General features: G+C 39.6%; 1 protein-coding gene across 2 annotated transcripts in view; it reads right to left on the bottom strand.

Moving 5' to 3' along the window:
* Positions 1-25,991, bottom strand: part of LOC126469769 (uncharacterized) — a 235,830-nt gene that overhangs the window by 40,485 nt on the left and 169,354 nt on the right. For both annotated transcript variants that reach the window (XM_050096995.1, XM_050096996.1), the window contains exon 5: positions 14,020-14,169. In XM_050096995.1, coding sequence (XP_049952952.1) covers positions 14,020-14,169 — 150 coding nt within the window. The remainder of the gene's footprint in view (positions 1-14,019; positions 14,170-25,991) is intronic.

The following is a 25,991-nucleotide window of genomic DNA, read 5'->3' as shown; positions in this document are numbered from 1 at the left end:
GGCCTGCCTCACACATTGGTCTCCGATAATGGTCCCCAATTCATGGCATCCTCCTTCCACAACTTCTGTCAGGCCAATGGTATCAAACATATCTGTAGCCCACCTTTCCACCCTTCCTCCAATGGCGCAGCGGAGAGGCTTCTCCACACATTTAAACAACAGTTGACAAAGGTGGCCGAAACCTCTCCAACCACGCCGGCCCTCACCCTGTTTTTGAGCACATATCGCACCACACTGATTGACGGACATAGTCCGGCAGAGCTCCTACATGGGCGACAGCCACGAACCCTGCTCCATTTGCTGATGCCGTCACCCTCCCATCCCCACTCCTGGCCATTACGCCCCCAGCACAGTCGTGTTGGCCTGCGTGTACAGGAACAAGGTGGGTTGGACGCCCGCCACAATTGTTGTGGCCCATGGGCAGCGTGCGACATCAGTGCAGACGTCGAAAGGGTTGGAGTGCCGCCATCATAACCAGCTCCACCTGCGTACCCCCATGGGACTCCCGCCGCCATCTCCTCCTACACTACCTCGTTCGGGTACAGACTTGGTCCTCAATTCGCCTCCACTGTGCCTGGTTGCTGCCTCCCCGGGAGGCTGCCGCCGGCCCTCCCCGCCCCCAGATGGATTGGAGGCTCCCTCCGATGCCCTGGCCTCTGGGTTCACCATCATGGACACCTCAGACATCCCTTTCTCCCCGACAACAGCAGTTGATGAACCCAGGTCTTCTCCCATCTACCAACCACCGCAGCACCGTCCGGGGCGTTTTCACCCCTACGCACAAGTTCCAGGGGGACGGATCTGGTATCAACCACCGCGGGTTTTGAATCAGTGCCAGATGGCATGGACTTTGATGATCACTAGAGGTCTCTGCAGCAGTAATGCCGTAAGCTGTGGCTGCACGTGCTCCTGGCCCCAAGTCTAATGTGAGGGCGCCACTTTGGAGCATGTGGTCCCAGCGGCCAATAGTGACACACCCTGTCGTGTATTTAGGCGGTTACCTCTCACTCAGTGAGGCAGTCTGGTATTTGCGTTGAGTTGGTTGATATCACGCTTACAGACATCGTCTTTACGTTGCCTGTGCTTACTTCTCGTTTACGAGTGGACGTTGTTTTGATTTCATGAGGTTATCTCTTGTGACCCCAACGCTTAATACTTTGTTGTCGATCTTGGTGTCTTGCTTGGCTGTCTGTCATCGTGCTTTTCCTTCCATTCCCATTCATCCATCTTGTTTGTTCGTGGGCCACTTCCATTTGGTCCCACTGCATTTTTGTTAGCGGCAACCATGCGATCGTTCCTGTCGTGGTTACAACAGAATAATGCCCCAAACTCCCATGCTGGCAACTACGACAGTGGGCAGTGTCATTAGCCTGAATGTGAACTACACCCACGTGACACTTTCAAGAGTGGGTTGTCTGGATAGATCAATTCATGGAAGCTGCATCGTGGAGCTGCAGAAGGCTCGATGGTCATATCATTGTGCACCACAACGGTCATACAGTCACCATGACTGACCACTGTTGGGAACAATGAACACTGGAAGGCATGCATGCATGATATGTAGAGAAAACATATAATACATTATGATGACTAGACTGAATCAGAAAACAAATGGCTAACTTGAGAGGAGTTATTGAATCATGTGAATACTAATGTACTGTGAATGAACTTTAGACATCATAGGGATGCTAAATACAGTGGCTAGTAAAAACTGTTCTAATTTCAAGAGACCTTCCTCATGAATTTTTAGTTTGCTGCCTTAATTACGTAGAAGTTTTATAGGGCACATGTCACTTAGGTACACATTTAGGAACTTCCAATACCGCAATGTGGGTACCTCAGGAATAAAGTTGCCTGCCAATGCTGTCAAGATGAAGAGTCCAATGTCAAGACAATACAAAAGCAACCATATGAATCCAGAATTCAAGAACCAACATTAATATAAACCTGGTATGGAGATATACAGCATATTGACCAATGAATTTATTTAATCAGTTCTGGTAACTCCACCAGTGACCACTTTTGCCGTGTCCCAGCACTAGCAGCCCAGGACGGGAAAGTTGAACCCCACACACTGAGCGCCGGAGATGCGGACATTTTTCAACTACACAGGGGGTAAGTTGGTAGATGTCCTTGGCTAGTATAAGAATGGACATTTTGCAAAGATCCTGGTGCATAATGAGAAATGTGCAGATAATTGTGGACCCCTGCAGGCACTAAGATAAAGTATAGACACAAAAGTGTCAAGAACACACACATAGAGGCATAGGAAACTCCTGGCTGGCAGCAGCTGTTTTCGCCTGCCTTCAAAAGTGAGAGACGTGCTGTTAGTTGATGGATCCCTCAAGCAATGGGACGGAGCACAGATACAAAGCACCAAGAATTCATACAGGGAGGTGTGTGAAACTGGAACTGCAGAAAAAGTTAGCTGCTTAAAAAAATGTTTGCTGGGCAACAGGAAGATTGCATACAAATCATGAACGCCATATGATTCTTCGACGAGAGAGCACTAACATAAGACTTTCCATGTCTCACAGCTGTTATAAAGAAATGTTGTGTAGTTGCTTTCACAGCAACTAAGACTGAGGAGAAACATTGGAATAATGTGCAAGAAATGATGGCAACAGCCTCAACAGTGAACACATGAGAAAGACACCAGTTCTAGAGTCACATGCTAGCTTACGCAAGATAAAAAGTCTCCACCCTGCATTGGGAGGCACTATGACAAAATGGTGATCAATCATTGGGTGGCGCTGCAAATTTAGTCCACCAATGTCAATGCTGAGAGGAGGAAAAATTTGAGGAGTCGATGAGCTAAGCAGAGTGATGAGAAGAGAAGAGACAGTACAAAAGCAAAAGGACAGGGATGTTCTTCCACCCATTGCCTATTTAGCCTGCTGACTCTGAATCTCATCCTTATTCCCATCCTAATTTTCATTGTTGCTTTGTCACTTACTCTTTTCCTGTTCCATGTTAAATAGACGTACCCTTATAGTCCAGTGCTTGGGCACTCAGAATTGCAATTTCCTTGCCTAATATGTGCCTTCTGAGACCATGATGCTGCTGCTTTGGTTATGAAACCCATGACAAGTAGTCAATGCAGAGACCATTCCTGGGCCTCGCCATAAAGCCACAGGACACTGGCAAGGATGGCTGACTCACCACCACTAATCAATCCCTTGGTCTCATAACCTTTTGCTGTTTGATTTCATAATCGTAATAGTCACTTAAATATTGGCTCCAAGGATGGGCGATCTCATTAGAAATCTGCATGTCATTTCATGCCGGAGATGGATTTTTGAGTTCACTACATTTTGGCACCCATGGGGGCAACCTCATTGGTAATTTGCATGCTATTTCATATCACAGGGATGTCAAGGATTCGCTGCACAGTATAAGATAATAACACAGAAACTCTAAATGACACCCAACCCACTAGTGGAAAATCTCCTTTTAACAATAATTCCTTCTGTAATACACAAGGTCATTTTCTGAATCTGAAATAAAAATATAATCTGACTTCATGGATCCAGTAGTATTAATGTATTATGAGTCTAAAACTGTCTGATAAATGGAGAGTATTTTCCTATTATTCACGTAAGACTACCTTTACAAACAAAAAATTAAAAAGAAATTAAGATCAGACAATAAACAGAGAGCAGTTTCATATTATACAGAATATTGTAACATATTATGAAGTTACAACGTTTTTAATAGTACGCATATGATCTCCAAAATTGCAGCAGAAACAGCCACATAATAAGATAAAATTATTTTTACTCATAAGAATGCAAAATCATCATAAAATGAAAGTACACATGCAGCAGAGCATTTTAACAACTATTAAAATGTGAGCAAGAAAAGTAGTTCAAATGAATCACAAAAAAGTCAAACACCACACACAAACTCAACACCCAGAAAATTTTATAAAACTGAAGTTTTTTCCAACATTCATTTCTGAAAAAGGATAATCACTAAGTTCCTCAAAATTAAATGAAAGGCATGGTATTGAAAGTTGGAGCTCTATGATATACAATGGGCCACCTATTAATAGAATACATTATTAATTCAGAATAATTTGTAAAATAGGTTGGAGTATGCTACTGTTAAGCACCAATCTGAAAATGCAGGTTCTGCACAGGTTAATTACTAATCCGCATTATTACTGATGTTCTTTTCATAACTTTCTTAAAAGGGAGTAGTTGTTATCCATCTTCACAATAATGACCTGCAGAATCAGTCACAGGCTGGTTTTTCAGATTGATGTTTCCACTGAGAATACTATTCATACAACCATTTACAAAGTATTTACATCATTAAATAGCAAGATATGTGCTTTTGACTTATTGGAAATATTTCATCGCAAATGGCGTGTACCAAGAAATAAGTATACATAAGTCAAGATAAATTATGATACATTAAAAAATAGCAGACACATTAAATGATACAAATCATAAACATAAAACATATTGTGGAAAGTAATTTGTCTTCTGTAATGTAGATGCTTCTACTAATGGCCACATGCACTCTATACTAGTTCAGCAATAAATATACAAAAAGTACACTCTAATGGGTAACACGACAATTTTAATATGTGCAAGTTGCAGAGCAGCATGTACAAGACATTCAAATCTTGTATATAACATTTATCTTAATTTCCTTACCTCTTTCTTTCATTCTGTGTGTGTGTGTGTGTGTGTGTGTGTGTGTGTGTGTGTGCGCTCGCGCATCCCCACCTGCTGCTCCCACCTCTTCAACTAGAGTACATCTACATCTACATACTCTGCAAGCCACTGTATGGTGCATCACAGAGGGTACATCGTACCACTACTAATCATTGCCCTTCCCGTTCCATTCACAAATACTGCAAGCGAAAAATGATTACCTATATGCCTCCATATGAGACATAATTTCTCCTATCTTATGTTCATGGTATTTACATGAAATGTACATGTATTTATGGGCATGATGAACATTCTTCCATACACACATGGAAATTTCTATAACATGTGGAAATAAAATTCTTTAAGATATTTTGAAATTTACAACTGTTAAGTTAGATATGTAGGAATCCTTCCTAGGACATTTATGGTCATGGTCAGGGACATCATTCCTGAGTAACAATAACTGAAATGAATCACTCCCAACTTTAAGAAAAACAAGTTTCTCCATGATATGCCTATTTGGCCTACGTGTATGTTATCAACTGTTTTTCCACCAGTTTTTGTCTTTGGTCATCATCTAGCATTGCTGGTAACAGTTACCAGTTACCAATCTTGATGCAATCATCCTCAGTGCTGACATTTTGGAACTGATGAAAGCTTCAAAACGATTCACATCTCTGAAGTCACTGACAGCTTTGTATGACTTAGATACTTAATCTTTTATTACTATTTAAAATTATAAAATTGCATTTAATACTGATTTATCATAGCAGTCAAAATACCATAGTTAATATTTTTCTAACTGGCTTATAGTCCATAGTTTAGTTAATATTTGAAAGGTACAGGAGCTTAAGGGCACTCAATGGCGAGGTTATCAGTGTGGAGATTTGCAACATCAGAACTACAATAGCAAGAGTGAGCTGGTAAGGATAGCTTTGATAATAAACCATACAAATACTGAGTTCTTCCCCAATTTGAGGTGTTATGTTCAGCTCAGGGAGTTGTTCAGCTAAGTTGGTCTGACATAGGTTTGGTTTTTGTTGATTCTACTGATAAGTGTGATTTTATGAATCATGGCGTACATCTCAGTTACACAATTGTTTCTAGTTGTGTGTGTAGGTGACAGGCATCTTATACACTGATCAGCCAGAACATTATGACCACCAACCTACTATCGATATGTAACCATCCAGGCGATAGCAGCATCACCTGGCGAGGAATGACTGCTAGTCAGAAACATGCTTGGTGCATTTTAGTATCAGTGAGGGTGCTGTCTGTCTGTAGAGTGGGAAAGGTGTGCGATCTATCCGAGTTTGACCGAGGGCAGATTGTGATGGCCAGGTGGCCCGCCACAAGCATTTTGAAAACTGAAGGTATTTGAGGAGTGCTGTGCTGAGTGTCTTCAACACGTGGCGAAACCAAAATGAAACTATGTCCAAATGTTGTGGGGTTGGGCGGCCACCCCTCATTACAGATGTCGGACGTCATAGGGTGGGCAGACTGGTAAAACAGGATAGGTGGTGAATTGTAGTGGAACCAACATTAATGCTGGACAGAGTACAAGTGGGTCTGAATACAGAGTGCACTGAACACTCTTAATGATGGGCCTATGCAGCCAATGACCCGTGCATTTGCCAATGTTAACACCATGACATCAACAACTACTATTGAAATGGGCATGTGACCACTGGCTCTGGACATTGGCGCAGTGGCAGAGCATTGCATGATCTGACGAATCTCAATACCCTCTCCATCATGCCGATGGGTGGGCGTGAATCCGTCATCTTCCAGGGAAACAGGTTCTTCACATCTGTATGGTGGGATGGAGTCAAGCTGGTGGTGGTTCCGTTGTGCTGTGGGGAACATTCACATGGGCATCCACGAATCCAGTGGAGCTCGTGCAAGGCACCATGATGGCCAAGGACTGTCGTACACTGGTTGAAGATCACGTACACCACTTCATGGCGATCATATTTCCCAATGGCAGTAGCATTTTTCAACAAGTAATGCACCATGTCACTAGGCCAGGAGTGTGATGGAGTGGTTTGAGGAACACTGTGCTGAGTTCTAATTGATGTGCTGACCCCCCAACTTGCCACACCTGGATATGATCAAACATATGTGACTGAATGTGGTGCCATGCAGTGTCTAGCGTAGTGACTGGCCAAAGTTGTATCATAAACTAAGTTTATATTGCAACTATGGCAACCTATAAACTACATTTATGGGAAGACTTTGGCCAGACAATGTGCTGAACACTGCAATGAATTTTCAGTTTCGCCACTTGGTGTCTGTAGCAAAATGTATGTAGGGGGCACTCAAATGAAAACAAGACAGATGGAAAAAAGTAAGTAAACTGTTTATTATTTCAAAAGTAATTGCACTATTTTTAATACATTTGTCCCACTGAGAGACAGGACAGTCAATGCTTTCATGGAAAAATGTTTGAGGTTGCCTACAGAACCATGACTGCACCCAGGCATGCAATTCTTTGTCCAAAGCAGATCAAAGACCATGAATGTCTTGCTTCAAAGCTTCAAAAATATGGAAATCACATGGGGAGAGATCAGAACCATATGGAGGATATGCAAGGGCTTCCCAGCGAACCTTCTGTTGCATATTCACACCAACATTGTGGGCATTATCCAGATACAGAATAGAGATACAGATACATTCCTGGGCATCTGGACCTGAAGGTGTGCTCCATTACTGCAGTGTCCACATACCAACACGCATTAATTGTGATACATATTCCATGTCCTTGAAGTCAAAGAAAAAGGTGTCCCTAACCTTCCTGGAGCTGACGTGCTTGTTGTTTTGGCTACTCTGCAGAAGCTTCACTGGGGACGCCTTTACACATCCTCCATACAGTCCCGATCTCTCCTTGTGTGATTTACATATTTTTGGAGCTGTCTTTGTTTTCATCTGACTGCTTCTTACAGATGCATGTGAGACAGACAACACAACTGAAATTATGTATTTGACACTGGGGGAGGGGAGGGGGGGAGGTCTGGTGATGATCTGGGCAGCCATGTCACGGTATTCCATGGGTCGCATTACTGTTAAAGACTATATGACCCTTATGGCTGATCAGGTCCACCCCACATTAAAATGTTTGTTCCCTACTGGTGTTCTGTCTTCCAAGACAATAGGGCCCCAGTTCACACAGCTCACATTGCCCAGGACTGGTTTTATGAGCATAAGGATGAACTGCTTTGTGCATGATCACTATCCTCCTCAATCATTGTTACCTGAACTCCACAATGGTGGAGACTTTGTCAGCAGGTAGGATCACACGGTGAGACTCAGTTTTTAGGTAGTGGAATGCAGTTCTTTCTGTGGATGTGAGATTAGTTTCCAGATTAGTTGCCAAATCGCTGCCATCACTGCTGCACCAGCTACGCAACACTGCTGATGTCCGCACCTTTTCGCAGGTCACCTATAATGTATGTCCCGGGGGTGTCGACTTCTTTGAGACCACAATCATGATGACTTTTGTAGTTAATGAACAATAAATAAATCTCTTAACAATGATGTTTCCGTGACATTTCGGTTGGCTACCAGGTATCTACTCACTGTTCCACTGCTACCCCACACAGGGTGATGGACTACTAGCCTTCTGACCTCTGGCACATTAGTTCCACCACCCACCATACACAGGCCTCGCACCCCAGCCTCAACAACTGTTATCAGAAGTGGTCTCGGATGTCTGCAATTTTATCCGGGACTGTATCCGGGACATGCAGTTCAGCAGTACAGTTTTGGTGAGTGAGTTTTTATTCTTGTGGTCCTTTTGTTTTATACATGATAGGTGCATATAGAATTGATATGCAGAGGAACATGAAGGCACGATTTGTGAAACTTTATGGAACAGCAGATTCATCGTAGTTTAAAGTGCAAAGAGTACTATATTCAGACACTGAGGTGATAACATTGTAATTTAGCATATCACAAATTGCCATGCACGTAAGCAGTACCAACTAAATATACAACCTGCCAATGTTATGGGCAGGAGGCACATCAATCAATGCTCAGAGTCAGTCTCTCTCTCTCTCTCTCTCTCTCTCTCTCTCTCTCTGCCTCTCCCCCCCCCCCCCCCCCCCCCTCTCTCTCCAGACAATCTATACGACACTCACTCAGTATTTTAGAATCAGTTTGTGATATCAGAACTTGACATAATCTGACCAAACTACTACTTGAAGACTCGCAGCCAGGTGCAATTCATAATGTTTACTTGGCCAGCATCATTTACAACTGCTTAATTAATGAATTACATAGTCAAGCTATTCATCTTGTCTTGTCCGCACATGCAAGTTATGGGATACTACTTGTAGAATACACCTTAATTTTCGGACTACACAGTTCTATTGGTAAGAAAAGTGATAAACTTCAGTATGTTTGATATGGCCATAGGACATCAGCAATGAGCCATTGCTATTCAGTTAAGGATCACACATGTTAGTCCAGCAGCACATAGGATGATATTCTACACACACTACAATGTAGTGTCTTAGCTCAACCACACTTGATTTCTGTGATAGGTGATTTAAAAAATTAATTATGGCTATTTACAATCATTAATGAGCTAAAGAAATATTTTTATGAAATCTATCTTAACCGTGATCAGTTTATATATATACGAGGGCCGTTCAGAAAGTAACCTCCGGTTGATTTAAAAAAATACACCAAGTTAAATAAAAATATTTTAATATATACATCTTACAACTACATCTTTGCACTATTTTTCTACATAGTCTCCATAGCGATTGAGGCACTTATCGTATCTCTTCACAAGCTTTGAAATTCCTTCTGCATAAAAATCACCCGCTTGTGCCTGGAGCCAGCCTGTGACCGCATCTTTGAGCTCTTCGTCGTCATCAAACCGCTGTGACCCGAGCCATTTCTTCAAATGCATGAAGAGGTGATAATCACTTGCCGCCAGGTCTGGGCTGTAAGGTGGATGGTTGATAACGTCCCACTTGAAGGACTCAAGAAGGGCCGTTGTTCTGCGAGCAGAGTGAGGACGGGCGTTATCGTGCAAAAAAACGATACCGGAAGTCAGCATACCACGGCGTTTGTTCTGTATAGCCCGTCGTAACTTTTTTATTGTTTCACAGTACACGTCTTGATTAATGGTCGTACCACGCTCCATGAATTCAACCAACAACACCCCTTTGGCATCCCAAAACACCGTTGCCATCAGTTTTCTGGCAGAAAAATCTTGCGAGGCTTTTCTTGGTTTGGTAGGCGAATTTGAATGTGCCCACATCTTTGATTGTTCTTTTGTCTCAGGGTTCACGTACTTAATCCAGGTTTCGTCACCGGTCACGATTCTGTTTAACAATGGTTCTCCTTCGTCCTCATAACGTGACAGAAAGTCTAATACAGAGGCCATTCTCTGAGTTTTGTGGTGGTCGGTAACAATTTTGGGCACCCATCGTGCACAGAACTTACGGTAACCCAATCTTGCTGTCACTATCTCGTACAAGAGAGTCTTAGAAATCTGTGGAAAACCAGTAGACAACTCCGACATTGAGAAACGTCGATTTTCACGAACTTTTGCATCAACTGTCTGAACGAGTTCGTCAGTCACCAATGATGGTCTACCACTCCTCTCTTCATCATGAACGTTTTCTCGTCCACTTTTAAATAAACGTACCCATTCACGGACAACTCCTTCACTCATAACTCTTGGTCCGTACACGGCACAAAGCTCACGATGAATAGCTGCTGCAGAATATCCTTTGGCTGTAAAAAACCTTATGACAGCACGCACTTCACATTTGGCGGGGTTTTCTATTGCAGCACACATTTCAAACTGCCACAAAAACTAAACTAGCGCAGGTACGACGTTCACTCGACCACGGCTTGATGCCGACTGACCTGTTGAGTGCGTGAACGCACAGATGGCGTCGCTACTCCCCCCACAACCCGCACTGTGACCAATCGGAGGTTACTTTCTGAACCGCCCTCATATATATATATATATATATATATATATATATATATATATATATATATATATATATATATATAAAAAAGTGTGAAACAAGAATGGCAACTGCAGTCAGTTCTAGAACATCCTGCAGAGACCTCTTCATAAAACTTGGCATTTTTGTAGCTATTTTGCAATAGGTACACCGTGAAACAAAATGAAAGGATCACTTTTTCATAGCCCCATAATTGTCTCCCATTGTGATACATAAATGTGAAATTTGGCTCAAAATGATGACAACTTTCCTCTGTAATGGTGCGGAATTGTAGATCCCTGTAATGTCACTCTCAGGCTTGGCAGTTCTTCAAACAACAAGGTGTCCACACATGCGAAAAAGAGGCCACAGCTCAGAAGCCCATGTGAGGTGTAAGGTGGGTTAATGATGTCACATTAGCACCATATTTCAACACAATTCTGCCCAGCACTATTGTGGACATGTCAAGTAATGGGAAGGTTGTCGCATACCAAAGCACCCCCATTTCACCCCTTCTTTTGAAACCTCTGCGATGGAGATCAGAAATGCGATGCCCAGCGTTGAAATAACACTGTTTTCTTATGGGTGGCAAAGGAAAACATTCCAGACACACCATTGCTCAGAATTTATATAAAAAGGCCTCAGGAGATGGCATAAAGGTTGTCAGTGGAAACACTTCTTCCCTTGGAGTGTTGATTCCTACATATTTCTCAGGCAAAAACAACAGTTTACTATGCGATGAGCAACACGATGGCATTCTTGACAGATTTTGACACTGTTTACTCCCCTGGGCAATTCAAGCCTATTGAAAGTACATAGGACACTGTGGGGCTGCAACCACATTGACTGTGATCTGACCCCCTTGGAGTATAGTGCGAGCACAATTTCCATTTAGGTATACGGGTTGGAGCCACCAGGGCAGGTCCATTCAAAATCATTTGACGAAATTTAAATGTGATCTGAAGCAGCAAAGGGTGTTTATGCTTTTTCGGCCCTTCTGTTTCGTTTGATCACAGGGGAGAGAGAGATTGCAACATTGACGTGTGTGTATAAAACAGCAAAGGGTTCCTTCAGAGCCCCCAGTTTGGACATTTTTGTTGGGCACTTTAAAAATGTACGCCAGAGACCTCGATATCAATTCAGCTGAGAGGTGTCTTGTGGCTGCCGTAGCGTTTCATTGAAACCCTTTACGTCACGTCCTGAGGACTTTTTGTGTCGATTCTGAGAGGCAGTTTATCTGAAATGTTTTCCTTGGCCACCCATAAGAAAACTGCATGATTTCAATGCTGGGTGCCATGGTTCTGACCTCAATTGCAGAGACGTTAAAAGAAGGGTGAAATGGGGGTAAGTGAGGGTGTCACAACCTTCTCCTCATGTGACATGTCTATGATTATATTGGGCAGAACTGTGGTGAAATTTGGTGCCAATGTGACATCATATGTCTGAAATTTTTTCCTTGGCCACACATAAGAAAACTGTGATTTCAATGCTGGATGTCACGGTTCTGACCTCCATTGCAGAGGTGTCAAAAGAAGGGGTAAGTGGGGGTGTGATGATTTCCTCCTCATGTGACACTTCCACAAAGGGTATTGGGCAGAGGAGGAGGAGGAGGAGATTAGTGTTTAACGTCCCGTCGACAACGAGGTCATTAGAGACGGAGCGCAACCTTGGGTGAGGGAAGGATGGGGAAGGAAATCGGCCGTGCCCTTTCAAAGGAACCATCCCGGCATTTGCCAGAAGCGATTTAGGGAAATCACGGAAAACCTAAATCAGGATGGCCGGAGACGGGATTGAACCGTCGTCCTCCCGAATGCGAGTCCAGTGTGCTAACCACTGCGCCACCTCGCTCGGTATATTGGGCAGAATTGTGATGAAATTTGGTGTCAATGTGACATCATTACCCCTTGCAATACTAAAGGGAGGGGGGTACTTTATGTCCGCCTTTTCATCTTTTGAAAATATTGTAATCTAGTCAGATATTTCATATTTTAAAATTTTGAAGTATGTGTTTATTGTTGTTTTAATGAATTATTCCATCAGATTCCATAAATAATTTAAGTTGCTAGTTTAACTTAACCCAAAATTTAAGTTTTAACAGTAGGTGTTTTATGCAATATTTTTGGGTTCAGGACCTAATTTACTCATCAATCTCTCTTTAAAAAGTATGTTGCAAGTAAAAGTCAACAACAATTAATGAAATTTGTGTTTTTTATTTATTTTTTAATGGTGGACATTAAGTACTGCCCCGTTGGTACGCCATGTTACTGAAAGTGTGTTGATATTGCTAGGAGTGTGTTAAAAGATATTTTTGGGTTCTGTGCCCTACTTACACATCAGCATAGCTTTAAAAAGTATGTCATTAACATAAGTCAAAAACATTAACAAATCATTTTTTAAACTTTTTTTTGGGTGTGTACAAAGTACTCCCTCCCCTCCTGGTGATGCGTGTTACGAAAAATAAGCTGGTATTGCTAACCTACCTTGCACCTCACATGAACTTCTGAGCTGTGGCCTTTTTTTCACATGTGTTGACACTATGCTGTTTGAAGTGCTGCTGAGCCCAAGGATGATGCTGCAGGGACCCACGATTTTGGACCGTTACAGAATGTTGTAGGTCACAATGGGAAACAAGAGATTTTGAAAAAGTTATACTTTAACTTTGTTGTGCAGTGTATATTCATTAATATCATTTGTCACTAGCACTATTTCTCCTTAAAAAAGTGGAAAAAATGAATACAATACTAGAACAAAAAGCAACCTCAGGAGCTTAACATCAGTGTAGAAAGAAGTCAGATAAATGGGTACACATGTATTCAACAACCTGCCAGAGCATATTAAGTGTCTTGTGGTTAATGTGTTGGATTTAAGATGAAATAAAGAACATTCTCTTGGCAAACCCAGTCATCTCTATTGAAGAGTACCTTCTCAGAAACTTTAAAAATCTGCGTTTCTGGATTTTTGGAATTAATAATAGCACTGTAATACAATAATAATTCAGAATTTTAAGTTTTTTCATTGTATTGCACTTAAATAAAATTTACATCCTTGTCTTCTTGCCACATCAAAGGTACCCCCTCCTCTCCTTGGGATCCAGGGAAATGCATTAGAAGAAAATTTTCCATTTTTTCTTTTTCTTTCATTTTTGACACACAGGTGCTATGCTACAGAACTTGTGGTTTTATCAGACTTATTGATTAGTCCAAGGATTGACATTTATATGAAGTTTTTGTCTGATTTGTTTATTAGCAACATTATATTTTCTGCATTCTAATATCCTTAAAACATTGACAGTGCAAGTTTTCTAGTGTGATACAACATGCACAGTGTGTCAATATGTCAGTAAAAGCATTTTAGTTTGACCAAATTAAATAAATAATGTCATTCACCTTCTTTTATTTCTTTTCGAGTCAAATCTGCACTTCCCTTGGTGGCTCTTGCAACCATATTTGTAAATCCTATGCCAACCTGAAGGAGCTTGTAATCATCATCAGCTGTCATTGGTTCTGGTGTTAATCCAGAAAGGTACAAGCACTTCCCTGTAAGAACAGAATAGGGAATTTATCTAAGAGATTTCAGAAATGAAATGCATTTTAAATTTAGAACACAGAAACATCATCAAAAATTACTGCATGCAAGTTGCATTTGATATGGTGGCCATTATCATCACTTATTAGATCCATGCTTAATGAAGTTAAAACAGTAAATCAACGTAAATGTGTGCCCTTCTTGCCAAATAAATATTTAATTTACTTCTGATTTCTGAAAATATCCATTACTGCACTGTCCGGTACATGAGGAAAACTACGATATTCCACATGGTACAACTAAAGAAAGAATACCTCCGTGTAAAACTAAAGAAAGAATACCTAAGAATAAACAAGCATAGATCAAAAAAATATTCTTCTGTGTTAAAATATAGTGTAGTCCTTTTATTTGTTTATGTTTAAGTCACATTCAGAACTGCAGTGGGGCTATTAAGTCATACAAGATACATCACTGCAGTAGATGCAAAGACGAGTAACATGACTTAGTTCAGTACTGCTTGGAGAGGATCAGGAATCAACAATTTTGCCACCTAAGCATGAACAGCATCTTCAGCTATTTGATGAGAAGATATGTAAAACTTAATAAACTACAGATTGATGTTTATATTCACTCAGAATATTTCTGCAGCTAATTCCCACTGCTGCTGTTCAATATGATAACAATGCTGTCTTCTTCTGGTAATGTTTACCCAGGTCACCCTGGGACAAAGTGCATTAGTAATGCCTTAAGATTATGAATAATAGAGAATTACATCATTTCCACATGTACTGGTCAGTAGTAGAAAACGAGAAATGATTCCTCAAAACTTATGGCCCTTGGAAAACAAAAGGTATTAACGCACATATATCTCATATATACACTGAAGCACTTGTGTAACATCTACAGCATCAGCAGGTTAATACTGGTATGTCTTACCAGCCAGGTATTGTTAACCAGTGGATAACATTGTAATAAAAAAGAAAAGAGTGACCCAAAGACAGAAAAATGAAGGACAATATGGTCATGGGTTTGGGTTGTACAAGAGTGTGGTCAGCAATCAAAAGTAAGGCCTTCATATAGTACATTTAAACCTTATTATACATGGAACACTACCTCAGTTGAACAAGGATGATGAGAAGAAACACCCAGGATCTGTTTGAAGAACCACCCCTCAGCTCAAATGTTGTGAGTTAGGCAAACTACGGCACACTCAAGACAGTCAGTCAAGGATTTGAACTCCATGACTCCCAAGTAGTGTTCTAGTATCTTAATCACTACATCACTTTGCTGTGTTAACGTGCCCAGAACTTTAGTGGCAGCAATAATAAGTCAACTGGTTACAGAAATAGTGGCAATACCTGCACATTTCCAATCCGAATTAAATCAATAGGTACCTAATATAACACCAGCAGTGGATGAGAAGCATCCATATGCAATAAATTTCTAGTTCTCAGTAAGTAAAAATTGTAGGTGACTGTATGGCATCAACTGATAACAAAAAATTATATTTCAGCATTTCAACCACACACCAAATAACACTACCCAGTATTCAGTAGTGTTGTTGCAAATGCCACTGAGGTTTGCATTTGATTTCATTTTTTTCAGTTGCTAATAAAGATTAAGATTCGGGCAGTTTTATTTTCACATAATGAAGAAGGTTTAACAGGCAGGTAATGTTGTTTTGCTATTACAGTACGTTTCAAACACAATGACACAAAACTAAATTATGAAAATAGGCTTCCGAGATTAATTTTAAATAAGGAACTCTAAACTTCCCTCCGTGGAACAAAGAAACAAAGAGGGGGGGGGGGGGGGGGTACATCTGTCTGAAAAGCCAGTACTGATATGTGATTTCAATGTTGGATGTCACGGTTCTGACCCTCCATTGCAGAGGTGTCAAAAGAAGGGGTAAGTGGGAGTGTGATGATTTCCTCCTCATGTGACACGTCCACAAAGGGTATTGGGCAGAATTGTGATGAAATTTGGTGTCAATGTAACATCATTACCCCTTGCAATACCAAAGGGAGGGGGGTACTTTATGTCCGCCTTTTCATCTTTTGAAAATATTGTAATCTAGTCAGATATTTCATATTTTAAAATTTTGAAGTATGTGTTTATTGTTGTTTTAATGAATTATTCCATCAGATTCCATAAATAATTTAAGTTGTTAGTTTAACTTAACCCAAAATTTAAGTTTTAACAGTAGGTGTTTTATGCAATATTTTTGGGTTCAGGACCTAATTTACTCATCAATCTCTCTTTAAAAAGTATGTTGCAGGTAAAAGTCAACAACAATTAATGAAATTTGTGTTTTTTATTTATTTTTTAATGGCAGACATAAAGTACTGCCCCGTTGGTACGCCATGTTACTGTTGCTAAAATTATTAAGATTCGGGCAGTTTTATTTTCACATAATGAAGAAGGTTTAACAGGCAGGTAATGTTGTTTTGTTTTTACAGTACATTTCAAACACAATGACACAAAACTAAATTATGAAAATATGCTTCCGAGTTTCATTTTAAATAAGGAACACTAAACTTTCCTCCGTGGAACAAAGAAACAAAAGGGAGGGGGGGGGGAGTAATCTGTCTGAAAAGCCAGTACTGATATGAATTATGCAACAATACAGTTAAACTTGTTAACAACTTCTAACACATCAATCAATTCTAGAGTCCAACCTCAGTCAGCTAGTGAAATATCTGACGACAACAACTAAAAATAAACAGGGGAACTAATAAGGATTCACAATCTTTTTGAAAAGGAAAGGTATTAAAAATAAGAACCTATATCCGTAACAATAATAAATTTGCAGTACTGACTACAGACTCCTGGTATGTGTTGACACCATACTCTATGACTCAGAAGCCATTACACATGAGTTGTAACTGCTGTGACTATAGATCCATTGGGATTTAGCACTGTTCACTCGTCTGGTCAAAGTCTCTGGGTCCTAGCATGCTAGTGTTCTATGGCTATGGTTTTTAGAGGCTGTATTACCACATGGAGTTCCTGTGATACTGGTCTTCTGGACTGAGTGAAAGAAAGTTGGGAGTAGTACATTGGGAGCACTGGACTGACTGATATTTACGTACCTGCACCATAATATGCAAAGAGTGCTTAAACAGACAAGGATATGAACATAGCAACACACTCTTTCTACCACTTATTATTTAGGAACAACATAAATTAAACAACATCATTCAGGACACAGTAATGTGATCAGAAACAAAGCAAAATTAACAAAGACTAAATGGAATTAAAATCCGAATATACAGCAAGGAGGAAATTGAGGTGTTGCCTTAACTGTAAACTAGAAGATAAAAAAAAATAGTATTAGAGAGACTGAAGGAAGAGTACGATCAATGTTAAAAATATTTCATGGAAATCATACAAACCTAGATAGCAACATTCTTGTGTTCTAATGACAAGGCAGGAGACTTCTATCAATAGTCATAGAAGCTTAAAAATGACAACCTACCCACTACCACATAATGATCGTAGACTTTAATACAAATGTAGGGTAAAAACTAAAGAACGATTCTTGATTTGGAAAATTTGTGCATGTAATCAGAGATTACAAAAGCTATACATGAAGAGAATTTGTCAAGTACAAAAAGTTTGTCATACATATTGTTCCAGAAGTATGTGTGTGTGTGTGTGTGTGTGTGTGTGTGTGTGTGTGTGTGTGAGAGAGAGAGAGAGAGAGAGAGAGAGAGAGACTAAATGGAACTGAAATGAAACTATATTTTACCAGAGAAAAAAAATTGTTCAGAATTTAATGATTTTAAGCCACTCTAAAATTTCAAGCAATCACAGACTAGTCCTTTATTCAAATGCAGGTCTGAATGCCAGTGTTTTATGAGGCATAATCCTGTTAGAGGTGGTATGCTCTCACCTTCCTCGGACCTCTGAACTAGCTAGATAAGCCAGTTATAGTTGAACTCACAATTTGTGGACTCAACAATGATCCAACTTGTCACTTCCCATAAATGTAAATCTTTATGAGCAATGAAAGAAATGATATGTGACAGAAAAAATTATTCGACCAACTGATGATTGAACTCCAAAAATTTGAATTTTTAGCCTGATAGTTATCCACTTAGCCACCAACGAAATTCATCAGACCGAAATCAGAATATGGAGGTATAGCGATCAAATGGAAGAAGTTCAGCATCTCAGACAATGTAGATTACTCAGACAGACAAAATGGTCAACTATTTAACAAAGGTACTTATGAAAACAGCATACAGGTGTAACTGTTATGAAGAATGCATAAGAAAAGACAGTCTCAAATGCAAGGATGGAGCTAAAAGAAAAGGTACGAGTTTCAAGTAAATGTTAATCGGAATATGACAATATTCAAAATTAAAAATATTCTGAAATATCATTGAAAGGATGTCAGAGAATAAAATGAAAATTTGGCAAAAGAAATAATAGTAAACAGCAAGAATATGAAGTGAGTACAGCACAAATGGTAATTTGCAAGTCTCAGGTGAAATTATGGAATGGAGCAATGAGAATGTACAGTATCACTTTACTTGGGATTAATAGATTTTGAACAAGATTTTTATTCAGTTTCTACACAATCTGGTACTGACAGCCTTGAGAAACAAGGTATTAATTCAACCTATGTTAGTAATGGAAAGAATACAGCAACTGGCTCTCTCCTAAGAGTTATCAGGTGCATTTTCTCGGGTGTTTCAGCATATATTGGCAATTTATTTTTTTCATTGAGTAGATGGAGTCAGTTTACATGAATACTGTTCATCATTCTGTGCCAACGGAAAGCATCAGTAAGTTTTCTGTTACAAGCAAACTGATTTTTAAAGCGCAGTTTCGAGTGGCTATTCAATAGAGCATCAGTCCAGTGCAATATTTGTTTTTATCAATATGTATTGACATATACAGTAAAACAGGAAGAATAGCAAGTACTCCAGCAGCGACTGAGTAGTGCTGCTCTGTGGCAGAAGTGGACAGCGCAGGGGAGAGCAGCACACGAGTCGCTGCTGGAGTAATGGTTATTCTTAGTGCTTCATTGTCCCTGTTTGTACAAATCAATAAAACTAATACCGCACTAGACCAATTTGGGACAGAAAATTGAATAGGCACATAAAATTCTGCTCCAAAATTTTTTTTGTTTGTAACAGGAAACAAACCTGCACTTTCCACTGACACTGGGTGTTGCCTGAAAGTAGTATTTGTCAGGGCTGACTCCAACTACGCAATGAAAAAATGAAACTGTAAATCTCTGGCAACGCTAGAGAAAATGCACCTGACAACTCTTAAGAAAATCACCTGGTATGTGTCAATACTACAGCTCCCATGACTAGACCCCAAAGCAGCCCAGTGGAATTGGGCAGAGAGATTCTATATCACTAAAACTATTGTCAGCAGCTCTAGAAGAAATATTCAGATCCCTAAATGAAGCAGAAATATCTGTCAATAATCATATCTGAACCACCTTTGTTTTACTGATAGCATTTTATTGTTTGTATCTAGTGTAGCTACACTACAACAGAAAATGGAAGAATATAACACAGCAAGTTTGAAAGTTGACCTGAAAATCATTAATTATACCAATTAACAATTCAGTTGATAAAATTCTGTATTTAGGGCAGGTGAAAACAACAACTGACTGAACAGGAAAAGAAATAAACAGAACAGTATATATAGTCTACAGTACTTGATAACCTAAATAGAGTCTTCAACATCAAGTTTCTGGTGTGCCTGAAACAGAAAATTTCTGATGATGGTCATCTGGGGTAGTGCAGCACCGCCATTCATCAACGAACACAATGCGACCAAGCAGTCGTTGCTTCACAATGATGGCACAACTCCAAGCACAGCTGTTTGTGGTGTCGAGTTAATGGCAGCTTACCAGACCTCACTTACTATAGTTTTTCATTGCCTGCAGACGAGAATACACAACAGTTGTGCTTGATTAAAAGAAAACCTTCTACAACTGAATAACGTAGCACAATTTTCTGTAAATATGTGGTGCTATATTATTGGTAACAAATTAATTGTTACTCATGTCCTATGACCTTGGCTCACACGTGACAATGCCTAATGCTCTTACAGTAGAAGTTATCACAATTATTGGAAGACACATACACTTGATTACAATCATTAATACATGATTTTTGCAAAACGGCAGGTGGCTTGTAGCCTCTGAGATACCAGAGCTTAACCAAGTGGATTACTTTCAATGGTACCACTTGAAAAGTGTGGTGTACAAGATAGTAACAAAATGGCTCTGAGCACTATGGGACTTAACTACTGAGGTCATCAGTCCCCTAGAACTTAGAACTACTTAAACCTAACTAACCTAAGGACATCACACACATCCATGCCCGAGGCAGGATTCGAACCTGCGACCGTAGCGGTCACGCGGTTCCAAACTGACGCGCTTAGAACCGCACGGCCACACCGGCCGGCCAAGATAGTAACAGCAAGATTCACTGAAATGCAGTGAATCATACACTAACTATACCACAAATATTGAAACATATGTAGATGATCACACAAGTGTAATACTTTTTTCCTGGTGAAAAGGTTCTTCATTCTAGTGTTTGATTTCAAATTACAGTAACTGTAAATGGTTTCAGTCATTAATGATTTTATTCACACCTCTGCACTCAAATGTGCTCACACGAAAGCTCTTTAAAAAGTTATGCCTAAACAGTAATGCCACTGTAGTAGGTATGTCAGTTGTTCTGCAGGACAAGTACTAGTATACTGTGACATTCTTATATTTACCTTCAAGACATCTTCTATACTACACTAATTGTCATTAAAGTGTAGTGCTGATTGACACCGAAATTTCAGTAGAATTCTTTGCCATGTCTTTATGTGAGCATATTAGAATACAGAGATCTGAACATGATCATTGTCAACTGAAATCATTCTTTGATTGATATCATCTTCCATGGTGACATCATCATATTTTATCTTCCTTCATGAGACAAATGGAGACCACTCTTCTGGCTGGCAGCAAATATTTCTTACAAAAGGTTTCTTTTTCTGTAAGAGTATCAATTTGATATCTATATAATTCTGGTTCTAGCTGAATGAAATGGCAATTATATTTCACATAGAAAACACAATGGGCTCAAGCTGCAGTACATGTAAAGGTTGTTAAATTAAGGCATACAAAATGGCACTGTTCGTTACATTAGACAGCAGTATCTGTCTTTCCACCTTTTAACTTCCCCCCAAAGGTGCTAAACTGCAATTAACATCTGAGTGCATAATGCTACATTTTATACCCTCTCCGAATATCATATCAACTGCTGTATATCACCAACAGAAACCAAGAAGATTAATTCTTCGTGTACTAGTGGTTTCTGCTTGAAACCACCATTTTATTAATTTTTTTTAAATACCAGTGCTTTCAGCATGAAACCACAGATACTGTTGCAAGACAGAGACATCTAATGGTGCAATGAAGTACTTCTACGAATGCAGTGCTTTGCAGCAGTTACTTATTGCGTTCAAAGCAAGTCAGCACGGAGATTGTGCTACATGACTGTAGGAGAGTGTGACATGCTGTTTTCTTTTCTTTTTCTTTTGTTTTTATATAGTGGCCATATTGAGGAGAGTCTTGACAGTGAAAGTAAGTATATCTAAAGTCACTGTAACATACATGTGTGTTTGAACTACTGCTTTTATGAATGGTTTTGAAATGAAATCACTGGGGCAGTACATAGTTTCAATATAAAATTTATTAAATTTTAGGCCCATTTCTGCTTGATGTTTATGACTATAATTTGTTTTAGGTGTTATGAATTGATGTGATATTTTATCTAGGAAAAATGTGAATTTGCCTTTCAAATATACCACATGAAATAATGGCTAGCTGAAAACAGCATGTTCTTGTGGTTCAGAAGTGAAATCACCTCCTTAAACCAACTGACTGTTCATTGGTTGCAAGTTTCTTTTTGTATCCATTTTGTACCATGATAATAAAGTTTAATTTTGTGAAATATTTCAAAATTATATATTTTTCTACATCGTTGGGACTCACAGGGTTAACAACCATTTGTTATGGTCTGTTTAAACCACAGACTATTTTTACAATTCATTCTTATAAAGAAAATATTTTGGCAGCAAGAATTATTCACTAAACCATGACCTAAGCAACAGAGGAATTATTGTTTGCAAATAGACCATATGTTTCACTGGGAAGTTCCTGTATACGTTTCCATATCACTATACATTGTGGGGGAACTGATGACCACCAATGTTAAGTCCCATAGTGCTTAGAGCCATTTGAACTATTATACATTGTGGTGACAAAATACGGCTGCATAAGGAGAATTAACAGACTCTGAATGCGGAATGGTAGTTGGAGCTAGACACACGGGACATTCCATTTTGGAAATCGTTAGGGAATTCAATATTCCGAGATCCGCACTGTCACAGGCATTAACTCTCACCACAGAACACAGTAGTCAACAGCCTCCACTTAACGACTGAAGCAGCAGTGTTTATGTAGAGTTGTCAGTGCCAACAGACAAGCAACACTGCATGAAATAACCATAGTAATCAAAGTGGGACATATGAAAAATGTGTCCATTAGGGCAATGAAAAAAATTTGGCATTAATGGGCTAGGGCAGCAGATTACCAAGTGAATTCCTTTATTAACAGCACATCATTGCCTGCAGTGCCTCTTAATGGTTTGTGACCATATTGGTTGGACCCTAGACCACTGGAAAACTGCAGCCTGGTCAGGTAAGTCCCAATTTCAGTTGGTAAGAGCTGATGGTAGGGTCTGCGTGTGGCACAGACAACACAAAACCATGAACCCAAGTTGTCAACAAGGCACTGTGCACTGTGCACTGAACAGATAATTGACTAGAAATTGTTATGATCGACTTCTTGGACACCATTTGCAGCCATTCATGGAATTCATGTTCCCAAATTATGAAGGAATTTTTACGGACAACAATGCATCATGTCAGAATTGTTCGCGATCGTTTTGCAGAACGTTCTGGACAATGTGAGCGAATGAATTGGTCACTCAGATTGCCCGACACGAATCCCATCAAACATTTGTGGGACATAATCGAGAAGTCAGTTCACGCACAAAATCCTGCCCCTTCTAAATTTTCGTAATTATGGATGGCTATAGGGGCAGCATAGCTCAATATTCCTACAGGGGACTTCCAACAGCTCGTTGAGTCCATAACATGTAGAATTGCTGCAGCACACCAAAAAAATAAGGGCCAACAAGATATTAGGAGGCATCCCATGACTTTTGTCACCTCAGTGTATCTATGTTGTGAACAACGAAGTTCCCGCCACAACTGCTCAGGGCATGCATGTGTGCTGCTTCTTTTGTTTCTATATACATCTTTCCAATGAAAACAACACATTGGATTCTATCAGTTGGGAAATCCTTTATCGAGTTACGCATCTGGTTGCATATTTCATAAGAACATGATTTTGTTTACTAAATGACAATGTGAAACCGGTTAAGTGTATTAATAGAAATCATTACGTACTGCATCAAATGAGTGTCACTATCCCGAATTTTCTGAAGCCTATTAATGAACATGACAATGTGAGTTTGGAACAATCAAAGCTTGCAGAAATCATGTCAGTTTCAAGCAAAGAAGTGTTCACTTTCCAAAAATAATGAGAATACTATGCTGATAGTCCTCAACCACATGAAAAAAAAAGGCTCTGAGCACTATGGGACTTAACATCTGAGGTCACCAGTCCCCTAGAACTTAGAACTACTTAAACCCTAAGGACATCACACACATCCATGCTCGAGGCAGGATTCGAACCTGCGACCGCAGCAGTCGCGCAGTTCCAGACTGAAGCGCCTAGAACCGCTCGGCCACAACGGCCGGCCACATGACACACCCAGAACAGAAAGGTAGAGGGAAGGGGCGGGGGCTCTGTTGTCAGCAGTTAACCGAAAGATTATATGAAATAAACAGTATATAATTATGTCAATTTGTGTACATGTAGCATCTGGGAGAACATGATTGTTCTGAGTCTGAATAAACTCAGCTCTAAATCGGTAAACATAATTATGGAATTAAATCAGTTCAATTTACCAGCTGAGCATAAAAATGAGGCACATTTCTTTGCCTTACAAGTTTTAATTATTACATCCCAACAGTCTCTACAGAGGAGGTATCATGTATTTGACTATCTGTTAACTGGTTAATGTTATTGCATATGCCTCAATGTTTTACACGCAAACTGTGTAGACCCAAACATTAGCACATGTTGGATATAATAATAGAAATCTGTTGTTAATTCAATGGTAAAGTGCAGTCCACTTCAGGTGTACCTAGCTATCTGGAACATAAGTGCACTGTTTATCATACTATTAAACTAAGTAGGCACCTAATGATTTTAAGAAATTCTGTCATTTGGGTAACACATTAGATAACATCAGTCCCATCTGTAAAATACAAATGACGCACAATGAGTGTTAGGTGACATCCATCCCACCAGTAAAACACAAATGTCACATAAGGGGTGTACACAAGACTGTACAGATGGGAAATGAGAGCCCTCCTGTGTGTTAGAAGCAAATAAAATGTTTATCAGATACAAACAATATCAATGCACTATGAAACTATTATTATATCTTAAGCACATGGGACATCATATAATGTTAGTATGGCATAATATAAAACTCACAACAAAATCCTAACAAGGCATTCTAGGGTTCTGGGAATGTGTGTGACAAAATAATGAAATGTCTCGGCTCAGTCAAACTCAAGTAGTGATAAGCTATACAACTTAAGGAAATAAAAAACACAGCGTAGCTAACACATGCATGCCTGCAGTGGACACAGTAACCATTACATTTAATGTACATTTAAACTGCCACAGGTTAAGTATTATCAGATTTATTTGAGCATGTTTCCTCACCAGATGCTTGCATCTTCATCTGATGTGCAAAACTAGTCAAATAAACATACAGTCGGTTATCTGAACATTGAGAATTAACACTTTAATGATGGAACATCAAAGCATGACAGTTTTATAAACAAAGGCAGTTCTAGTCGAACTGATAGATAAGCTGAATATAGCTTAAGCAGTCGAGACACGTTTCCTTTTGAAACCCGTTATGCTACTTACTTTAGTTGGTATTACTCTCATAAATTAGCTGAAAAAAACAGTCTGCAAGAATGTAAAACAACTGAATGACCACTCAAATGCTGTTACACAGCTATTTTCTGCATTATGACCACTGGACAGAGTCCACCGATACTACCCCCCTGTGAATTGTCACAGCAATTTATCCACTATTTTTTATTCAAAATTTTGACATGAAAAGTACATTGAAGTACAATGAGTATTTATTGCTCCTAGGGAAATAGTATTACAGTATTGTTTATATTAATGTTAACAAAGAATCGTAATTACACAAGCATAGAAAGAATCTAAACCACAGAATCAGAAGGTAACTGAAGTACCCATCTCATAATAATGAACTTTATGAATATGGTACTGGAAAATCCTAGATGAAATACATATACGAGGGTGATTTGACAAGTCTGATAAATTTCCATGAAAGAATGGAACATTTTTGTACATCTTCATGTTTGGCAAGCTTTAGGAGTCCAAGGACCATATGTACAGTGTACAGTTCATTGTTGACAGCCCTCTGAATTGGTCAGCGTGTTGACTGCGACAGAAAATGGAGGAAACTGAGGTTTGTGCTGTTACTGAACATTATCATTTGAAGGGTTGGCCTGCCACACAAATCAAAACTGTACTGGTTGAAGTTCAAGCAGACTCTGCACTGTCATTGAAGACCAGTTACTTTTTGGACTGGTGAACTTTTAACACAGTCGGACA

This window comes from Schistocerca serialis, chromosome 3, assembly GCF_023864345.2.
Source record: "Schistocerca serialis cubense isolate TAMUIC-IGC-003099 chromosome 3, iqSchSeri2.2, whole genome shotgun sequence".
NCBI lineage: Eukaryota > Metazoa > Arthropoda > Insecta > Orthoptera > Acrididae > Schistocerca > Schistocerca serialis.
Note: the sequence above shows the minus strand (reverse complement) of the source record. Positions and strands in the feature narration are given on the sequence as shown.